The 20,971-nt window shown below is 44.5% G+C and overlaps 1 protein-coding gene across 6 annotated transcripts in view; it reads right to left on the reverse strand.

Annotated features, from left to right (window-relative positions):
- CFAP65 (cilia and flagella associated protein 65) overlaps positions 1-20,971 on the reverse strand; it is a 42,247-nt gene that overhangs the window by 17,175 nt on the left and 4,101 nt on the right. For all 6 annotated transcript variants that reach the window (XM_081852454.1, XM_081852456.1, XM_081852452.1 and 3 more), the window contains 18 exons: positions 20,508-20,674; positions 19,712-19,908; positions 18,923-19,068; positions 15,859-16,081; positions 15,032-15,297; positions 13,459-13,659; positions 12,856-13,218; positions 12,044-12,181; positions 10,375-10,620; positions 7,505-7,729; positions 7,046-7,204; positions 5,910-6,075; positions 5,687-5,815; positions 4,467-4,683; positions 4,099-4,227; positions 3,139-3,315; positions 2,605-2,671; positions 1,118-1,228 (listed from right to left, as the gene is read on the reverse strand). In XM_081852454.1, coding sequence (XP_081708580.1) covers positions 1,118-1,228; positions 2,605-2,671; positions 3,139-3,315; positions 4,099-4,227; positions 4,467-4,683; positions 5,687-5,815; positions 5,910-6,075; positions 7,046-7,204; positions 7,505-7,729; positions 10,375-10,620; positions 12,044-12,181; positions 12,856-13,218; positions 13,459-13,659; positions 15,032-15,297; positions 15,859-16,081; positions 18,923-19,068; positions 19,712-19,908; positions 20,508-20,674 — 3,327 coding nt within the window. The remainder of the gene's footprint in view (positions 1-1,117; positions 1,229-2,604; positions 2,672-3,138; positions 3,316-4,098; positions 4,228-4,466; positions 4,684-5,686; positions 5,816-5,909; positions 6,076-7,045; positions 7,205-7,504; positions 7,730-10,374; positions 10,621-12,043; positions 12,182-12,855; positions 13,219-13,458; positions 13,660-15,031; positions 15,298-15,858; positions 16,082-18,922; positions 19,069-19,711; positions 19,909-20,507; positions 20,675-20,971) is intronic.

Consider the following 20,971-nt stretch of genomic DNA (forward strand, 5'->3'; position numbering starts at 1 on the left):
CCTTTTACTTTTTAATTTGTTTGCACATTTTTCATTCACAGTCAGTTATAATTATTCCAGTTACATACATCATCTCCTAACTCTTCTCATCTGGACTTCCCAACCTATCTTTCCTTGACATCCTAACCCAGTCACTTTAATTTGCTGCAACTCCTAAAGCTTTCCAATCCTTCCTCTCCTTCCCCTCTTTGTTGTGTTTTCTGGTGTTATGTTTAACCCTACTTGTAAATTTATATTTATACCACTTCTTTTTAAATACTCCTAGTTGTTTCCACTCACTTAATACTGTTTTTCTCTTTGTATTTTTTATTTTGGTTGTACATATTCTATTAGTTTAAGCAACCACTGATCTTTGGTCGGGGTTTTCCTCTTCTTCCACATTTTAGCATATAGTACCCTTGCTGCTGCTGTTGCGTAAAAGAAGAGGTTTTTTACTTGATCTGGAATTTCCTGTCCTATTTTAGCTAACAGGAATGCTTCTGGCATCTTGGGAAAGGAACATTTAAGCATCTTCTTCAGCTCTTAGTAAATCATTCCCCAGTAATTTTTTTTTACAAATTCGCATTACCACTACACGTGGATTAATGATTCCTCCTTGTCTAAACATTTCCAACATAAGTTGGAGCCTCTTTTATACATTTTAACCAGTTTGCTGGGCGTTAAATGCCACCTGAAGATCATTTTTGGGGTGTTTTCTCTAATTGTGTAACAGGCTGAGAATTTTATTGTGTTTTTCCATGATTTTTTGCATGCTGATAATTCTATACTAGGTAAAGATAAAGGACCTCTGGACGGTTAAATCCAGTCAAAGTCGACTATGGGGTGCAGCGCTCATCTTGCTTTCAGGCTGAGGGAGCCAGCGTTTGTCTGCAGACAGCTTTCCAGGTCATGTGGCCAACATGACTGAACCACTTCTGGCACAACAGAACACTGTGACGGAGGCCAGAGTGCACAGAAACACCGTTTATCTTTAATTCTATACTGTTCCTTCTCTTGGGAGGTACCTGCCCATACAGATCTGGACCTTTGAATTTTCTTTTCTCCTCACTGCTTTACAACATTCTGTTGGGAGGGTGGGGGGGGGGCGGTGGGGGGGAAAAGACTTTTGATGCCTCACCTGTTTAGGAGGGTCATAGGTGCCAATAGCAATAGGCGTGAACATATGCTTGGTTGAAGTGAAGTGAATGTATCGGCGCTCCATTTGCAGGGTCACACCAATAAAGTTCAGCTGCAGATGCAAAATAATTGTAGGTGTGGGGAGAGGAATAGACTTAGTTTGTAATATGCAGATCACAAACACACGGATTACAAAAGCAGAAAACACCTTGCGCTTGCTTCACTCAGAGGGGCCATGCAGAGGAAAGTGTAACAGTATGAAATGAAGGGTCTTTCACTCTTACCCTTTGAAGATAGTTGAAGCAGTATGACTTCAGGGAATAGCTTGGCAGCATTGTCAGGAATTCTCCTCTTTAACTCTCCCACTGAAGAGGTTTAGGGAACATGCGGGTAAAGAGTTTCTGGCCACCTGGCTGAATAGGATGTGTGCCCCCCAGCCGGGACCCCTGCACTCAGCTGCCCCTCTGGGCAGCCATCAAGACCTGTGCCAAATGGGCAGAGCCAAGAGAGCCCATCCAAGGGCTTTGCACAAAGGCACAGTTAAGCCTTGTGTTTTCACAGCCTGCTCAACAGGCTGGATTTTCAGCTGACAATGGTCCCTGAAGTGGGGCAGCGGGGAAAAGAAAAATAAAGGGTGATGGGAACACAATACTCTCACAGGAAATCTTGGGCACCTAGTGGAGGTTCAGTGGGCCATGAGAAAGGTGCCCACTGGAGCACAAGGTGACTCTGACTCTAACTCTAACTGACAAGTCAAAGGGGAGAGAGGAAAAAAACAGGGAAGGCAGGCAAAGTTCAGAATTTGAGGACAACCAAATGCAGGAAACACGAGTGGCATAAGGGAAGATGGCATGAAGTAATAAAAGGACTGTGGCTCATGTTTCTGCTTGGGAGGAATGATGTGTCCCACAGCTCTCCACAAAGTTATCTAGTCAGGATGTGAGCCAAAAGTGAGGTCTCTGCGTGAAGGAGGAGGATTCAGAGAGCTGGAAATGAGAGGATGCTTCCTAGAAAAGTGCTTGCTGAAGGGAAAATTCTGCCATCCATGTGGCCTTACTGTGCAGGGAGTATAATAGTAGAAATAAAATATGGCTATGCTTGAAGAGCTATAGTTCTAGGGCAGATTAAGGTGTGAATACCTGTGGTCTGCGGGTACAGGACAGGATACAAATTTAATTAACAATAACCAGTGCTTTTGGGGGGGATACTCAAGAGTACACACTACTGGAATCACTCTTTTCTTGTTGTTAAAAAGTGTGGCACTTACTATAACAACTTCATGGTGAGTATTTTTCTAGGAAAAAAGCACTAATAATAATAGTAATACCAAAAGGCATACTTTGTCCCTCCATCCAAGAGAAGGCCGCTTCAGGAAAACAATGTCTCCTACCACTATACCATTAAAGGAGCCTGACTGGCTCTAGGAAAGGGTTTTGGAAATCCTCACCAGTGAGGACCGTTTCTGAACCTCTCAGCCCAGTATCGTACCAGAATTTCTCGGCCATGGGAGATCTTCAGCAGGACTGGAAGCCGATCAGTGCCAATGAAATCATGTCTGGCGGGGGGAAACAAAAAACCAATATCAGAAACACACGTAGATTAAACAGTTCCATACTTTTAAGCAAGAGAATCCTGCCTCAAACAGCAGATTAGCGACAATACATTTACCTGCTAAGAGCTGAACTGTTGCATAAAGAGCCAGAAGGACAGATATGTCTGGACAGATATGTTCACCTAGAAATGCCTTGTTTTCTACAAACTCAGGGCACTGAAAAATTGGGCTTTGGAGGAAATAGAATCCATGCAGCTGTTGGCTTTTTCATGGTGCAAGGCTATGTTAATGATGGTGACTTTTTCTGCCTGGGTGTCACACTTAAGACAACCTTGATAATGCCCAAGGACAGAAGATGGCATACTCAAGGGGCCCTTGTGCTGGTGGATGCTAATTAGGAGTTGACCTGGGCATTTGGGTTTGGGATCAATTTCCACATGGGGAAGGAAGGAACCACAGCATGTAGGTACCTGTAGGATAAGTGTATAGCTTGCTCTTGCCCTGGAAGAAGCTTTCCTGCCTTGGGGGAAATGGCAAAAAGCTGGTTATCCTGGATCCGCATCTGATGCAGCTCACTGGGGTCAAACTCTGTGCTTTCTGCCCAGTATTCCATTTCAATCCTCTGGTCAGAAGGAAACAGAAAGGCCCTGGGAAGCAGGCAGAACAAAGCAAAAAGCATCACTTAATATTGGAAACCAAAAAGAATCAAGATATGAAAACCAAGAGAGCAGCCTGCCTTATGGTCACATTGACAAAGCTCCCCAACCCTGAGCTGGGCAATATGCATAAAATTTAAATAAATAAACTTCTGCACCCAGGAAAAGCTGACGATGGGCCACCTAGTCCAACTTCTTGCTTGAGACAGGAATTGAGAGCGAGAGTATCCTCAGCACTTGTCTGTCAAGCCTCCTAGGTATGAGTCTGCCATTGCAGGGGGCTGAACTAGATGTCCCTTGGGGGTCCCCTTCCAACTGCAGTTCTATGATGCTATGAATATCTCTAGCAATAGGGAGCCCATCTGCACCCTAGGCCATTGGTTCCATTGCTGAACTGCTCTTATTGTTAAGATGCTTCTCCTAACAGACACAATCAGTCCCTGTCTTTACTGTGCATGTATTGTTCATGGAATCATAGAGCTGGAAGGGATCCCAAGAGCCATCTACTCCAACCCCCTGCAATGCCATAAACATTTAGTTGTGCCATACAGGGGGCCAAGGAGCCCTTTGGGACATAAAGACCTGCAACCTGGCCACTAGCAGTCCTTGCAACAGAGGTTTTGTGTATCTGCATGTTAAAGAAGCCTGCACTGTGAGTCCTGTGTAAGTTCCTGCTAGGGTTGGTGGCTGTTCTAGATGCCTGCCATCAGAATTCTACATGGCTGTCCTAACTATTCCCTCCTTCGTTAGGGCCAGGAAGTGAGGATTACTCACCAGCTCACAGGTATCCCCCCGCTGTTTTGTAGCATCAGAACAACTACTGAGGGCACACTTCTGACAGGAGCTGCACCGAAGTTGAAATCCAGCATGACAGGAGTGTAAACCGGAGGGATTAGCCGTGTGCTTCAGATGAAAGAGAAACTGGATGTGAGAAAAATCCATGAGGTGGTGTTCCATGGTGGGGCTGGAAATCCCAAGTCTGGCTCACACTCACACCATATTTCCTAGCACTTGTTTGCCAGAGTAGAAAAGGGAAGGAAGCTGTTGTTTCAGACTGTGAGGAAATCAGGAGTACTGTACCCCTGTGTATGAAACAGAAAAACTAGGGGTTCAAGATCTGGCAGAAGATGAACTATTCTTACCTATGCCTGGTAGGCACTCTGAAGGTGAGCTCCTGAGGTGTTGGATCTAGCTCCAGATACTGGTTCAGAGCCTCCAAAGAGAAAAGCCGCCAGAGAAACAGCTTACTGATGCCACTGGCACTTCCTGTCCCACAGGCATCCGTGATGCAGATGGATGGATAGACACCTGTTGCTGTCACCTGGCAAAGCGGCTGCTTTTCCCCAAGAGGATTCGCGGCTTGCATGGGGAGACAAAACAGACTTGCAGACTAGGCATCATAAAAGTAAAACTTTTATTATTATTTTATAGATGTTAAATGTCTCCCTTTCCCCACATTTGTGGACAGCAAATCTCCCTCAAGGCTGTGCTACTTCTTGCAGACTCTCTGTGTTTTTCTACCGCATGGATAATAACAAAATGCTGTTCCTAGAAAGGGGGCCACAGCTCAGTGCTAGAGGATATGTTATGAGAGCAGGTGCTCTTAGGGTCAATCCCCAGTATCTCCAAATAGGAAAGACCCCTATCTGAAACCTAGAAGCTACAGCACCAGATGGACTAGTGGTATGATTTCTTTCCCCAGATAATTGAATTGAACTTTGTTCTGCAAGTGTCACCAGCACCTCCTGGCTATCATTACTGACAATGAAGTCAAGGGAGGGCAGATGTCAAGCTTGTGGGATCGACTTTTTGGGGAAGGGGTGACAAACCCTTGAGGCTCCTGCACCATAATTTCTTCACTCCCTCTTACAGTTTGGGAGCCTACAAACCAGTTTGCATTTTGGGTGAACAACAGAAGGACTATTCCCTTCTCTATTCAGTCTATTACTGCACATGGAAATCTTGGGCATTACTGTCAGTGAAGTGGATTTATATGAGCTTTCCACAAATGACTAAAGATGGTTGGCGTCCAAACTTTCTTCGATTGTGAGAGAAAGCCCTCAGGTTTAACAAAGGAGACCCTGAACCCCAATGCCAGATATTCATTTGAGGGCAGAATGGGGGAAGATAGAAGCAAATAAGATAAAAAGGGGAGCTCTCTTTCTGCCTCACAATCCCACAATATAAGCTAAACCTTCTATTACCACATCACTCATTCCTCAGCCGCACAGGTTTTCTATAGGTTTGATGTGTAGTCAAAGAGATGGAGCCTTTTCATCTGGTGCGGAATCTCTCCCTGCTGAGCCCACCCCATTAATAATATCCTTGGTGTAAGGCTGCTTTCATACTTTCCATTTCTCACCTTTGGGAGTGGAAATGGCATAATAGATTGTCCAGATGTAGTGCAATTGGCGGGTCGGCCTAATAATCCCGCGTACAAAGATCTTTCCCCGAGCAGGAATCGTCCCTTTGTAGTGGTCAAGTTCTATTGCTGTGAGGAGGAAAGACAAAAAACAAAATTGTGAGTATGGATGGAGACTTTAGGCAGCTGCAAAGCACAAGAAATCTGTCTTTCCATTAAATACCTAAGGAGTCACTGGCAACTTCTTCAGGGTCACATGGTCCAGTGATCAATTGCTCCACACTAAGGACGTATTTTAAGCAGCAGGCTCCGTTGTTAAAGAAGGCAAATTCACATGACTGTGTGCTGCCAACCAGGATGTTGCCAACAGCTACCTGCTCTTTTTGTCCCTGCAGAGCAAGCACAACACAGGAAGTTTATTAAGAGACGCTGACAATGGGTATTCCATGCAAATAAATTCTGAAATTTAATACACTGAGGGGAAAGAATAGCATCGGTGGGGTAGGCCAAGGGTCTCATTAGGATCACTATTCAATCCATCACTGCCAGCAGCAGTGGGGGTTTTTTCCCTGGTGGAACCCACCAGAACACAGTTCCAGGAAGTTATTTTTGTCAAATCTGCTCACCTTCTCTGGTGGGTACAGCTATTTCCCTGAGCAAAACCCTCTTCTCCCAGCCTCTTGCGTGGCCTGGGGGCAAATCCACACGCCAGAGCAAGCGCAAAGCAAGGGCTAGGGCACTGCTGCTGAGCATGGCCAAAGGGTGGACAGAGGAGCCGCTCGGTGCTCTGCTGTTCTGGGTACACCTCGCAGTGTTGCTTGGCGAGGGGAGGAAATGCAAGCAGTCCTCCATTTTCCCATCAGAGAGCGCGGCAGCAAGCTGCAGAAGGGCAGCCATGGGGCAATTTCACTCATGGAAGGGGCGAGTGTGTGGCAGGAAATGCTTCTCTGCCAGCAAAGGTCAACTGTGGGCTGGATGACGGCAAAAACAGTGGGCACTCTTAGGAATAAGAACCTCCATCCTGCTTTGCAAAGCCATTCCCAAAACCTGTTGGCCTGTTTGTTGGTGCCAAGTGACGATGCCAGCATTGGAAAAGAGCAGTGTGCCTCTGAGCAAGTGCAGAGTGTTCACCCTCTGACCCCCCCCCTGCAACTGAGCAGTAATTTTTTCCAAGGAAAAAAACGCACTGGCCAGCAGGTAGAGGCTTCATAGCACTACCAACTGGAAGGGATATGTCCAGGCTTCCATAAATGCCAGGTGTCATCTGGGTAGGCTTAAACTATCAGCTCTGTGATTGGACTTCCACCCTCGTCCAACATGGTCTTGATTACTTCTCCTGCCCCGTATGCTGTCACTTACTGTTAAAGTGCCCTGTGATCCTTCGCCGATAACCCGCAGGATATAGTGGGCAGTCTTTGGGGTATTGTCTTCCAGAATCTCTTGCTCTCTCCACACTATCACCCAACTCCGCAGAAGGTATTTGATTTGCTCACTGGGAGTGAAGGTCCATGTCTGAGCCTGAAATCGCATACAAGAGAGAAGGCTGAGCGGGGATTCACAGCACTCCGCCTTTCTGGGATGCAGCATCTGGGTGATCCGGTTGCTAGGGATACAGGAGAACCCACAGGGAGAACCCAACTTCCTCTCCTCCCCACTTCCACACCCAGAAGCATGCAGGGGTGAGTCCATGTATCTAACAAAACATTTGTCTTCGGCACTGGTTTCGCATTCATTGGTATCTTTGGCTTGGCTCAAGGAGGACTGTGCTATATTTCAATGCAATTGCTTCAGATTGCTTAGTGACCAAGGTCTACTCACCAAAGCTTCATTGGGCAATATAGTCCCTTCAGCAGGCTGTACAGATAAAAGGTTTTTGTCTGACTGCTGGATTTTCCACCTGAAGAGCATGGGTAACCGGGTGCAGTTCTTGATAGTGAAGGTGCGTGAGGAGGAGCCGCCCACATATGTGGGTTTGAAGTACAGGCAGCCATCCCCTTCTAATAGCAAGACCAGGGGCTCAGCGCTGCTCTGAAGGTGGAGCTCCTGAGGAAGCAAACATCAGCAAGAATCTTCAGCCAATGTTGAAAGCCACAGCACTTTCACAGGAAAGTTGAGCTAGGTTCTAGGCAGGCATGGACAGGCCAGGGAAAACTGAGACAATACACAGAAGGAGGCACAAGGCCAACGCTGCCAAAATAATTGTTTCCATTGGTGAAGTTCTAGAAGTGCCATTAAACAACGGTTTTCAAGTGCAAGGTAAACCATTATACTGAACCAGGAACTGCATGAAGGTGTGTGCATGGGATGGTGTATAAGCATCGTCTATAGCACCTAGATTGAGCAAGAATAGCCCGGCAGATGTGAAATGCAGCACTCCAAATCTCCTCTTCACCCAGGAGAGAAACAAAGCAAGCTGCCACTGTGGTTTAATTCTATATCTTCATGTCGGTCTCCAGCCTGACAATTTTTTGGCAGGCTAGAAACTTTTGGAAGCTTATTTAAAGAAGGCTGATATAAACCAAAATGTGTGCATGTGCTGGAAGGCCTTTCCTCATGAACCAATTTTCCCAATCATTAAAGGCAACGTAAGAAGCACAGGAACATAGGAAGCTGCCTTATACCGAGTCCAACCATTGGTTCATCTAGTTCAGGACCATTCGCACAGACTGGTAGCAGCTCTCCAGGACTTTAGACAAAGAATCCTTCCCAGGGATTGATCTTGCATGCAAAACACCTACCTCTGAGCAACAGTCCCTCCCCAATTCATGACAGTTTTAATTCATATTTTACAGAGGATCTAGGAGCCTCCTCTAACAGAGCACTTCTTTTATGTTTTCATAATAGTTAAACCAGTTATCTTGCACATTGGCTGTGATCACCATATAGAATGCAGTCACTTAAATGTCACCAGGGCTACCAGTGAAGTGATGGCTGGCTACCTGCCTCCAATCCATTGGCAGGTTATTTTGCCTTTTGAAGTGTTCTTTGGTAGGAGAGGCTCAGCTTCCCCAAATAGCTGAGATCTAAGCAGTCAAACAAAATATTTAATCTAGTCACTAGAATACTAGTGCATCACCTTTTTATGTCCATGATAGTTAAGAGAATACACTGAAGACATATGCAAGGTGTTTGGGCAGAAGGAGAAGGAAGTAAACAACTCCCTCCCACACACCCGAGGACTTTTGTACAGAAATCAGCTGAGCACATGGACCTACAATAGCAAGGAGCTAAATAACAAACAGCTTTCCTTTCCTCGTGGTTTATCTAGTTTATGATGCACTGCATCAGAAAACAGTGTTATTTGATGGATTCTATACATTATTGGGGAGTTTTAAATCTTGCCTGACCTAAACTGATAATTTTGATTTTAAGTGTTACAAGTTGTCTTGGGACCTATTTTGTAGCTGATAAACAGAATGATAAACAAAAATAATGTGTACTTCAACCTCATTCAGCCCATTTGGAAGATGACCAAAAACCATACTACTTTTAAAAAATAGGGTAGATGTGGTTTCCAGTGCATCAAAGAATTCTTTGTATTTATTACCCTCCCTTCACCCTAAGGTCCCAAGGAGGATCACAATAATTTAAAATACAACATTAAAAACCATTTAAAACAAATTATAGTCACACGAATAGTGTGGCTCCTCAAAAAATCACCTCAAGTATTGAAGCATCAAACTAAAGAAAAGAGATTTAAAAATGGTACTGCTGTGGGCTGAGTGGGTAGCCATTATTTTTTAAAGACTAAACAAATGCTTTCACATTGAACTATTACAGCAGGGGTGTGCTTAGCCTCCAAATCATTAGAATATTAAGATAAAGAAATTAGGGGTCACGGAATTGTAGAATTGAAAGGGACTACCAGAATCCTATTGCAGTCCAATGCAGGAATCTTTTGCCAAGTGTGAGACTTTTGCCAAGTGTGAGGCTAGTTATCTCCCGCTTGGACTACTGCAATGCGCTCTACGTGGGGCTACCTTTGAAGGTGACTCGGAAACTACAACTAATCCAGAATGCGGCAGCTAGACTGGTGACTGGGGGCGGCCGCCAAGACCACATAACACTGGTCTTGAAAGACCTACATTGGCTCCCAGTACGTTTCCGAGCACAATTCAAAGTGCTGGTGTTGACATTTAAAGCCCTAAACGGCCTTGGCCCAGTATACCTGAAGGAGCGTCTCCACCCCCATCGTTCTGCCCGGATGCTGAGGTCCAGCGCCGAGGGCCTTCTGGCGGTTCCCTCATTGCGAGAAGCAAAGCTACAGGGAACCAGGCAGAGGGCCTTCTCGGTAGTGGCGCCTGCCCTGTGGAAAGCCCTCCCATCAGATGTCAAAGCGATAAATAACTACCTGACATTCAGAAGACATCTTAAGGCAGCCCTGTTCAGGGAAGTTTTTAATCTGTGATATTTTAGTGTATTTTTGGTTTTTATGGAAGCCGCCCAGAGTGGCTGGGGAAACCCAGCCAGATGGGCGGGGTACAAATAATAAATTATTATTATTATTATTATTATTATTATTATTATTATTATTAAACCCACAACCCTGAGATTAAGAGCCTCATGCTATACCAACTGAGCTATTCCAGGGTGTTACAGACAGGGTGAAGGCGTATCTCCCTCTTCACCATATAGTGATAAAATGGGGCAGAGAATGAAAGGAAGAGTCTACCTCTTCCTGCCCCTACCTGGGTGAAGGAGGGCCAGAAATTGAACTGCATGGACAAGATGTGCTGCTGTATAGATGTTTCCACTGGGCAAGTTGAGAGGAGAACGATCTGGTGAGCTCCAGGTGCAATATACCCACAGTTGGGCTTCACTAGGATGGAAGGACACTTCTCCCGGCTTAGGCTGAAGCTTATGGCAGTGCTACCCACGTTGGAGAGCAGCATGCTGCGATACGTGGTGATGTTTGGGCTCACAGGAGGGAAGACCTAGAAGACAGGAAGAGGTTTTGGTTGGAGGAATAACTCATCTGCATTATTCTCTTCTTTGCATCTCTGCCTTGAATAGCCAGTTGGGAAAGGCTGGACTTCTTCAAAAGACAAAGAAAACAACGAGGGCCACAAAAAATGCATAAAATCCAACTCACTTTCCAAGATCATGTCCATGAGTTTAATGTTTTTATCCCTTTTATTGACTGGCATAGAAGAACAAAACTAAAATCCCATGCATGCACAGCTACCCAATGATTACAATCCTGGAGTCTTTTGCAAGCTACACCTGTGCAAAAATTAACCTCATTTTGGAAGGGAGGGGGTGATTCAGAGGTGACGTACAGATGCACATGCAAAGGAAAGTGTGCACACATGATTCTATTGTGGAGTTACCTCAGCTTCCTGTCATACTCTCACAGGACACACACTTGGGGTTTCTGTCTTGCTTTCCAAGCACCTTGCCTATTTATCTGATCAAACATTTGTTCAACACTGTTTTTAGGGGGGGGGGGGGTAAAACACTTTTATACTTTAAAACCTGCTTTGGGTGTGGGTGGGTGGGGGAGAAGATTTATTGATTGACATAAGGGCTGGCCAATCAGCACTGTGCACAGCCTTTTCAAGTGCAAATTGGAAGTATGGGTTTCCTCTGAGCTTAAATGGACCAAAGCACAAGCGTGCATCCACAGCAAGCTCACCACTCAAATGTTGTACGTCTATACACACCTAAATAGAATTAAAGGAGGTATGGTTTAGTTCAAAAACCCAGGCTTGAACAAGTGCCTCCTGTTGTAAAGAATAGGAAAAATGGCCTCCTTTGTTATTGTTCCCATTTTACAGATGGGCAAACTTTGACTCCAGAAATAAAGGGAGGGACTGCAAATATGCTTTTACCATACTTTAAAATTGGTAGGTATTTCCCCTTGGAGGTGGACCCCTTGTTGACCTCTGCTGTCACTGACTGGGTTGAGGCACCAGCAGAGACATGCTAACCCAGAAACTCTGCTAAGGAGAAAATAATAATTTCCCCCAAAATAGAAGAAGAAAGGGAAGAGATCAAGAAAGCCACTCCAATTTCAACTTTATCAGGAATGTACACAATGCAAGGCTCTGGCTAGGTTTGTAAGTACACCAAAGCAGAAAGAACGCTGGAGTGACTGAATGAGGCCTCAATCCAGTATGCCTAGATTAGCAAGTGCTCATCTCTGTGGCCACTGGGTGTCCTCGTCATGACTTTCCAAAATTTGTTCCTTTCTGGAAAACGGAAAGAATAGAAAACAACATCTCATTATTGCAGGGAAACAAAAGAAAGATTGTAAAACACATTGCAGACACACAAAACTAACAATGAATCCTTTCTACTTTGCAGGCAGTAGATGAGAAACACCCCACCCCAAAAGGCGAAGACTATCCCTCTCACCTTGTGACACTCCAAGTCGTACTTTGGGATAAAGTGCTGCCGCCCAGGTTGAAAAGTGTGTCCACGCAAGGAGATGGCTAAGTCCCAGGATGGGCACATGGTGATGGGCTCCTCAATGTTGTTGAAGTTCCGCAGCACCTGCCAGCAACAAACAAAATATTATTAATTTTAAGATTTGTTAGTCACTTTAACCTGCCAAAGACAAGCCAAAGTGACTTACAACCAAACTAGGGTATGCTGGGATTCCTCTGATGAGCAGCATGATACAGCAGGGCTTCATCTGTGCTCTACCTTAATGCCCTGCCATGGGGTTCCAAGCCAGAATTTTGTAGCAGAAAGAGAACAAAACTGCCCTTCAGCAGGAATCCCATCACTAATCATCATTTCTGATTTTAAATCTGTTCCCTCTTGTCTTCTCAGTGGACGTGGCAATTTAACGTTTTGCTAGGGAGTGCTTTTGCCAAAAGGTTCTGTACTAGCCAGCCAACCAGCCCACGTTGTGATGATTGAAGCATCTTTTTTTTCTTGCTGTCCTCATGACCAGGAGAAATTATGAACCCAGGACAATGGGACCATATATTTAAGCAAATGCACTTTAAGCACATGGCTTCACCCCAGGAATCCTGGTAACTGTAATTTGCTTGGGGTGCTGGGTATTCTAGCTCTGTGAGGAAAGAACAACAGTTTCTTAGGAGGAAGTCGTGGGCTTTAAAAGTGCATTGAATGTGCTTTAAATATATGGTGTGGATCTGCCGAGGCTAGAATTTCTGAGCCATAAATGTCAATGCTTTGGACACCAAATTTCTACTCACCTTATAGAAGGCAAAGCCCTCCAGTTCAGCTGCATACATGGAGTTGAGCAAAGAAGGCTTGAAGGTGACATGGAAAGCCATAGTCTTCAGAGGTGGGATGTCGCAAATTTCTGGGAGCACTTGAAAAGGACTATGTGGCTTGTTTGTCCATATAACCGTGATTTTCCCCTTTGTGTGATTGGTCACGCAGAAAGGGAGTGGTTGTACCTCTTGAAGCTTTGCACAACAGCCAAAATCATACTCCTTGATGCTAAGGCTAACGTGGGGAGGAAACACCGTGAGGTCACTGCTTACACCATCATGGAAATATTCAACCATGGGCTCAAGGGCAGGGTACTCTTCAGGAGGTTTATCCTCCAGCATCTAAAAAGGGGGGAAAGGAGAGGTGTATGCCTAAACCAAAGACTAACATCTTACTGAAGACAACATTCAGCCCCCAGGCCTGAGCTTCCCATCTCTGCTATACTCAACAGAGTGCGCTCTGGTACTTGAATAAGCACTCAAAGTCTAGCAACTGTGATCACATGCATACTCAGCATGGGCAGCAAGACATCACTGATTCTGCAGAATCTACCTCCAGGGGTGCAAAACTGAGTACTGTACCTCCGGTGGGAGTGTGAGAGCTCCGGTTTCATCCACCAACAGTTTGCCCTCCTTCAACATAGTGCCCAGGATGTCCGGTGGGAAAAAGGTCAGTCCTCTGGCCATGTGTGTCTTGTACCTGGTAATGTCGCTCAATCTCAGAATGTTTGGGTTCATTGTTTCCGAGTGGCAGGTCCCAATCAAATCTATGAATAATGGATCCTGAAACAGCAGAGACCACAGCAGAGTACACTTCATCTGCATTCTTTTCAGGAATATAATTTTGCAACTTTCACCCATTAATATGTTGTCCCAGGGACCCTTTAAACATTATCCCTCCCTGTCCCTCCAGGGGCACTTTTCCATAAGCAGCTCCCACACCAACTATGGGAGCCTTTAAAATCCAGATGTGAAAGGGCCAATCATGTGGGATCTGATCACAGAATAAGCTTCTTCTTTGGTTTCTGGGTATTGATTCCATGAGAAAGATCAACCATGTGGGTGGTCATTTAAACATATACTCCAACTGTACAGGAACTGCTCACAGAAAAATAGCTCCGGTTTGGTTAGGGTGACATTTATAGGGATCCTCGGTCAAATTTTCCAGTTATCGTCTCTTGCTTTTGAGAGCTGGACTTCGTTAAAATGAGAAAGATTACACACTGGCAGAGGCAGTGCACTATATGCATTTGTTTTAGTATTAGTTTCCCAACCTTTCTACAAGGAATTGCAGTGAACAAACCAGTAAATGAGGCTGGGAGATAATGACTTGTCTGTGTCCATCCAACTGGCTCAGAAGCTAAGCTGGGATGTGAATCTGTGTTTCACATGTCCACACTCAGCACTCCAGCAGCTATTCTGTGCTGGTTGTACGTATCCACAAAGCTTTCATTTAGGGGGTAGGATGCTCTGTTCCTGTGCATCCAACCTCCATAGCAAACACAACCAAGTTGCTTCCCTTTACACTGGTCCTCACAGATGATAGACCACTGCAAAATCAGCAGTGTTGTGCATTCTGGACAGTTGCCTTCTGTTCTGAGAAGAGGGCATCCTAAGGGAAAGCTACAGAATTCTTCTAAGCTTGCTTCATGCATTCTTGCTTTTATGCTACCACTTTGAACTGGAAATGCAGGAAATTGCCTTGGGAAGATGCTCTATCCTTCCCTGCATTCCAAAATCAGCCTGAAAGCCAGGTCCTCTTATCTACACAATTCAACACAGGGTAATGACTTAAAATCAAAACCTCTGGTTCATAAGAGGGACAAGAGCTATTGAGCGCGGGGGGGGGGGGAGATGCAGTAGGTCAGGGCTTGAGGTCTAGGCACACATTACAGGGGTATGGAGGTTAGGGCTTGAATAAAATGCTGTGCTTCTAGGTATGTTTAAGAAAAGCTATCAAAGATGTGGAAAATAAGGCATTGGCCTGAGAAAGCCTGAGCATTTCCATGTAAGGATATTTGCCTGATAAAGCACAATAACCAGGCAAGGAAGAGTTCTGTTCTCTCCATGAAATGGCATTCAACCACCCCCTGCTTGACTGGGGCACATAACCAACAGGCCTGTTTCAATGGAAGATGTATCCTAGCCCTCTTACCTGATGATGAACAAGGCAAACCACTCGTCGGTAGAAAATTATCGGGTAGGTGGGTTGGAAGGTGACCTTCAGTGTGATAGTGGACATCCCATCCAAGACCCCAACAGGACGGTCAAAGGAAAAGATGCTTTGTTTGCAGTCAATGTTAAATTGATAGTAGGCTGGAACGTCAGAGTTATTGGTCATCTCTAGGGGCTGAACTAAGTACTCTCCAAGGTTAATGCAGCTAAAGTAGACAACGGGGTGCTGAAAGGAAACCTCAGGACCTGGAATGACAAACAAGGCCAATTTTCACACCATTGCTGCTATTGAGAAAGGAGGCTGTTTTTAGTTTTTGTATACCAATAGTTCCTAATTCCCTGCCCTCCAGGGTTGGTTGTTATTATTGTTGCTGCTATAAAAGTGGTTGATCCTCATCACCTATCTTCATTCAGCAGTGCTCCCAAATATACAGTCTCACTCACACAGCGGCAAGAAGACATGCACAGAGCCCCACTCCCTCCACCCAGATGGGGTCAACCTCTTTCTGCTAGGAGGGCAGGGTTCCTTTTGCTAAAATCTCAAGAACAGGCAGGAATAGGGGTCCAACCCAAACAACCTCCGGTTGCAACTTAACTATAATATACAACAACTCACAACTCTTCAAATGCAAATGCTATCGGAAAGTAGCACCAGCACAGCTTTGAAATCTTTGGACAAAATGTTTTGTACATGCTCAATATCCAGCAAGGTACCATAACCCAAATCTGCTGGAATCAGGAGCGAAACACTGGTATGCGTGCTCTGATGAAGCATTGAGATGCAAAAGGGCTCTCACTGCCTTGTACCTTTGCATGAACCTGTCACCTTCAGCACAGAATGGGTGCTGCTCCCAGCAGGCAGAACAGTGAAGTAGTCCACACTCTTTACACCCACGGTGTGTGGGCTGAACCTCACAGGGATGACTGACTTCCCACGAGCTGGAGCAATGTTTTGGGTGGTGTCACAAGAAAAAACACGATCACGAAGCACTACTTCCTTTGCTCTCTCAATCCTGAATGGGGCACTGACCTGCCGAGAGACAGAAAGTGATATCCTTCCACTCACTGAGGAGAGAAAAGCCTACAGCTTAGGCCAATCCTCTAAATTGGCAGTTTTTTATTCTGATGGAAACTTTGGTACATTCCCACACAAAACACTCATAATCCCCTTTGAGTAACTGGTGATGCATCTGGAGACCAGCAGTCTTAGCTTCCGAGACACTGTATTGCATGAATATAGGAATTAAGAAGAAGCAGCAGCCGCCGCCTTTGTGGTCCTGTGCCTATAATGCCAGGGAAACTGCAGACAGAGACCAAAGACTTCAGCAGAATGGAAACTCACTAGCATCTGCCTGCCCTCTGTTTCAGGAGAGATCCATTCTACAACCAAGTGTCTCCATTAAATCCTATGTCCAGGCTCCTGCCATTCTTGGCAGCTGAACTCTCTGCACAGACTATAAATTCCCCTCAAAATTCCCAAGCAAAGGTTGCCACCTACTGTGTACATCTAGAGAAAACTTCCACATTGTGCAGATGCTTTCAGAGTGTTGCTGGAAGTGTGGTATTCAAAGAATGAATAACTTAAATAAAATAATTTATTATGGCAAATGTAAAGTATGCAGTCAATGTTTACAGCTGCTGTTTACAATTAAGTCGACACAATTTCGAGAATGGCAAAAAGTCTTGTCACGATTCATATGGCAGGGGGAAACACCCAGGATAAAATGTCAACTATTGACTGATAAGTTGAAGAAAAAGAAAAAGAGGAGGATTCTGGGTGCCAAATTTAAAGCTTTATTATGAAGCATCTTGCTTGTGTTGGATAAAAGATTGGATATTATTGGAAAACATGGACCTGCTGGATCTAGAAGGGTATAATAATAGATATGGATGGCACTCCTATTTATGGTATAACAAGGTGAAAATACATAGAGGATTTGTGAATCATATAATTAGGGGTGCTTTATATGATGTTTGGGACAGGAATAGGACTTTATTAGAAAGAAATACACCATGGTGGATATCCCCGGTGGAAGAGTTGACAGTAAGAAAGTTGAATATGGAGGGAAGGAGGGCAATTTATGAAGAAATATTAATGAGAACTGAAAAAGGATGGAAACTAAAACCTTATAATTGAATAGAGAATGCACTAACGGGATGGTTACAATATCAAGTGAATGATATACTTTAAAGAGGATAGGTGTCAGGGTTTTAGGGAGAGAGGAGACAGAGAGCGAGGGCGAGGAGGAAGAGGACGACAACGAGCCGAGGTTGTCCCAAAGTCCGTCTAGCGAATCAGAGGATTCCCAGAAGGGAGCCCCCCTGGTCAGGCCAAGGGGCAATAGAGAGGGAATCAGTCAGAGAGAGGGGAACGAAGAGGGAATCCCCAGTGGGAGTGGCAAAGCGGGACCAGCTCCCCCGTCGGAACGGAGTAGAGGGGGGGGAGTTGCCAGTGTGTCAGAAAGAGCAGGACAGGAAGGAGGAAGGGGGAGGAGTTCGGAGCAAGACGTCCTGCCTGAAAGGGAGGAGTGTAGTACCGAGAGCAGCGTAACTGTAGAAAGGAAGGTCAGAGGCAACGTACGCGCGCCAAGTTCAAATATAGAGGCGCGCGGAAATGAGGAGAGCTCTGAGGAGGAGCCTGGTGCCAAAGCACGAAGGAGGGGGGAGCAGGCGGGAGAAGACTCAGCCTCTGGGGAGTCCCGGAAAGAGGGAAGACAGGGGGGCAGGAAGACCCTGCGGAAAAGGAAAGAGAGGAAAAGGTGGAGCAGTACAAGCCTCTTAAATTGGTGCAGGGGAGGGACGGACTCAGAGGGGACTTCTAACATCTAAGGGTAACAGATGCGGAGCCACGGAGTTTGGATGTAATGACGACAATGATCTTCAATAAAAGCTTTTGTATATAGCTTGGACTGGACTTTGGTCTCTTGTGAGCTGGGACCCAGGGTGGCTCTGACAATAGGAAATTGGGTTTTAGTGATAAAATGTGAGGATATCAAATTGAAATTTAGAAGGCAGGTCAAAACTTTTATCAAAAATGTACGATTATTTATTGGAATGGAACACAAAAGATGAATTGAAAAAAGTAGTACTGATAAAATGGGCAATTGATTTTGGGTATAACATTGATTATGACATTTCGGCAAAATTATGGAACGAAGGTCTGAAATTCACAGCATGTACCACCCTAAAAGAAAATATAATGAAAATGATGTACCGCTGGTATATCACCCCTAGCAAAAATGTACAGAGTGAGGAACAAAGCATGTTGCAAATGTAAAATGAAAGATGTTGGATTTTTTGGAGCTGGCTGACCTGACTGGAAGAATCCGCGACCAGAAAGAAGAGGAGACACAAGAGGATTGGAAGAAATTTAAAGAATATTTAGCTAAATATTGCAATACAAGATAATTAGAAAATACTTATAAGCAACAAATAGGCTTAAGGGTAGAATAAGAATATGTGGTAATAAATATTAATGATTTGAATAATAATAAAGGAGAAGAGCTTAGTTAATGAAAGGAGTTAATATTATTAGAAATATGAAATTGGAGAACTGTTATACAGGTGATATAATGAAATTCAGATAGAGGGGATTCGAGGAAGTCAATTACCAATGTTAAGAGATTTAGGTATTTGAAGTAATAATTTTCTTTTGTGTTTAGTATATTGTCTTTGTTGTGTGTTTTGTCATGTTTTTTCTTTTTCTGTGTGAAAAATCTGGAAAATCAATTAAAAAAATGGAAAAAAGAAAAGAAAAATATAGGCATGTTGTAGGCACTGACAAAGCAGAATATGTACATGTCCTCTTAGGCACACATCTAGGTCATGAGAATATATCTGTTTGAAAGCTTCAAGGATCAACTTATCGTACCACAGACACATTGAAGACATCCACATATTTTTCTACAGTGCTGCCAGCAGCAACAGCACCAAAGCAGAGCACATCCCGGAAGTTTCTAAGCCTGGCATCTTCACACGAGTCTCCTGGCACATTCACCAGCAGGTGGGGATATTTAGCTGCAGAAAATAAAGATTACTTTTAAAAGCCAAAGGTGGAGGCCTTCCTACACTGAAAACATATTGGTTTGGGCATTTGAATCACTGTGTCAAATATCTAAACTGAAGCAAAATCATTCAGTGACCAGTAATCTGCCTTTTGAACAGTTCTCAGGCCATGAACTTTATATTCAGGACAGAAACCCTCTAAATTATGAGCATGGGGATTAAAATGGCTGCTCCATGGGGCCTTTTGGAGCCTACTATATTTCATAACAACTGTACTCTTCCTTGAATGGATAGCTTAGGGTATCAAAAAATGTAGCAGATACTATGATGATTTCTAGGAGGCATTAGGTATAATTTTAGGCAGCTGCACATAAAATAAGAATATGTGGCAAAATTAGATAAATTGCAAGTGAGGCAAGCGAGAGAACAGGTGAAAAATGAGGTTCAGATTAGAGATGTTCTCAGCAACCAGGAACATCTGAGAGCTAAGACCCTTTGCAAAACAGCAGATAGGACCCTCTATTACAGGACTCCTTTAGCTCATGGGGTTTCAGTGTTGCAGGTGAACCCATAGGCAAGAACATAGATACCCATAAAATCTAATGTTATGGCCTACATTGTGTGCCCTTTTGCTTTAGAGTTGAAAAATCCTCACCCACAGCTTTCAGCTGGATGGCCTTTTGCTCCGGAGTATCTCCAAAACTGCATATTGCTGATATGTTGTGCACTTGAGCCATCTCAGGTTGAAATATCACTTTCATTGTGCACTCTTCACCTGGATCCAACATGCCACGAGAAGGAAGAATGCAGAAGGAAGGTGGCACCTCCCAACTAAAGCATGTCAGTAGTTCTCTAGAAGAAACACACACTGTAAACCGGGGATGGGGTACCCCAAATGTGGCCCTCAAGGCCTCTCTGCCTGGCCCTCAGGACTCTCCCCAGGCAATACGACCTCCAGAGCTGCATCTCTCATGGGCCCCACATTGCACCCTCCTTGAATGTTTTTGCCTGACTCGAGTACATTCATGAACTACAACAGTGATTCTTGCCTGCCTAGGTGGAGGATACAGAAGGACATTTGGGGGTGAAGAAACTAGCCTGCTGTACAAAGATAAAATTCGTATTTATTGCTCTGCCTACTTTCGCCATAGGCTCTGCCCACCACCGGCATGTGGCCTTCAGGCTGAATAAGCTTCCCCACCCCTGCTGTAAACCAAAGGCTTTAGAGCAAAATTGCTTTTCTCGACATCTCATTTGACAGTGCCTTTCCACAATATCCCAAACAGATGCCCTTTGGAAAACTTAGGGGCACTCTGTGTCTCAGAAGTAGTATATGGAAAAATATGATAGCAATCTCCAATGGCAATTATAGCAGGAATGGGTCAGCTGTATGGATCCCATCCTAATCCAGTGAGTAAACAGCTTTAGAGGCTACAGACAACCGCACTCACCCATCATTGTACATGGTAAAGGAGGCCTCTGTAGAGTCATAGACAGCACATGAAGGAAGCTGGATACTCTCTTGGAAAAGCAAATCAAGGTGAGGTAGCTTGGCTACCAGAGCAACAGAAAACTCTCCTTCTGCCTTTTCAAAAAGAACGCTGTCTTCATACTCTTTCTGCATAAGAAGTGGAGAGAGTGGCTGAACTCCATGCCAAGTGTAAAGAACAGGCAGGCAACTTCTACATACACAGAGCAGGAATTACACATTCATGCATTCCAAGAGAAAATAAAAGGACTGACTGAGCATGAGCAGCTGTGCTATGCTGTGATTAGGTCCATTTGTTTCAATTATTTCTGTCCCACATTTCAAACACTTATTTTTTTCAGAACAGCTTACGTAACAATATGCGATGCAAAAAGCATATGCATACAGCAGCATTAAAAACCAGCAGAAAAAACAAAACCAATACAA

This window comes from Podarcis erhardii (genome assembly GCF_964252035.2).
Source record: "Podarcis erhardii genome assembly, chromosome: 1".
NCBI lineage: Eukaryota > Metazoa > Chordata > Lepidosauria > Squamata > Lacertidae > Podarcis > Podarcis erhardii.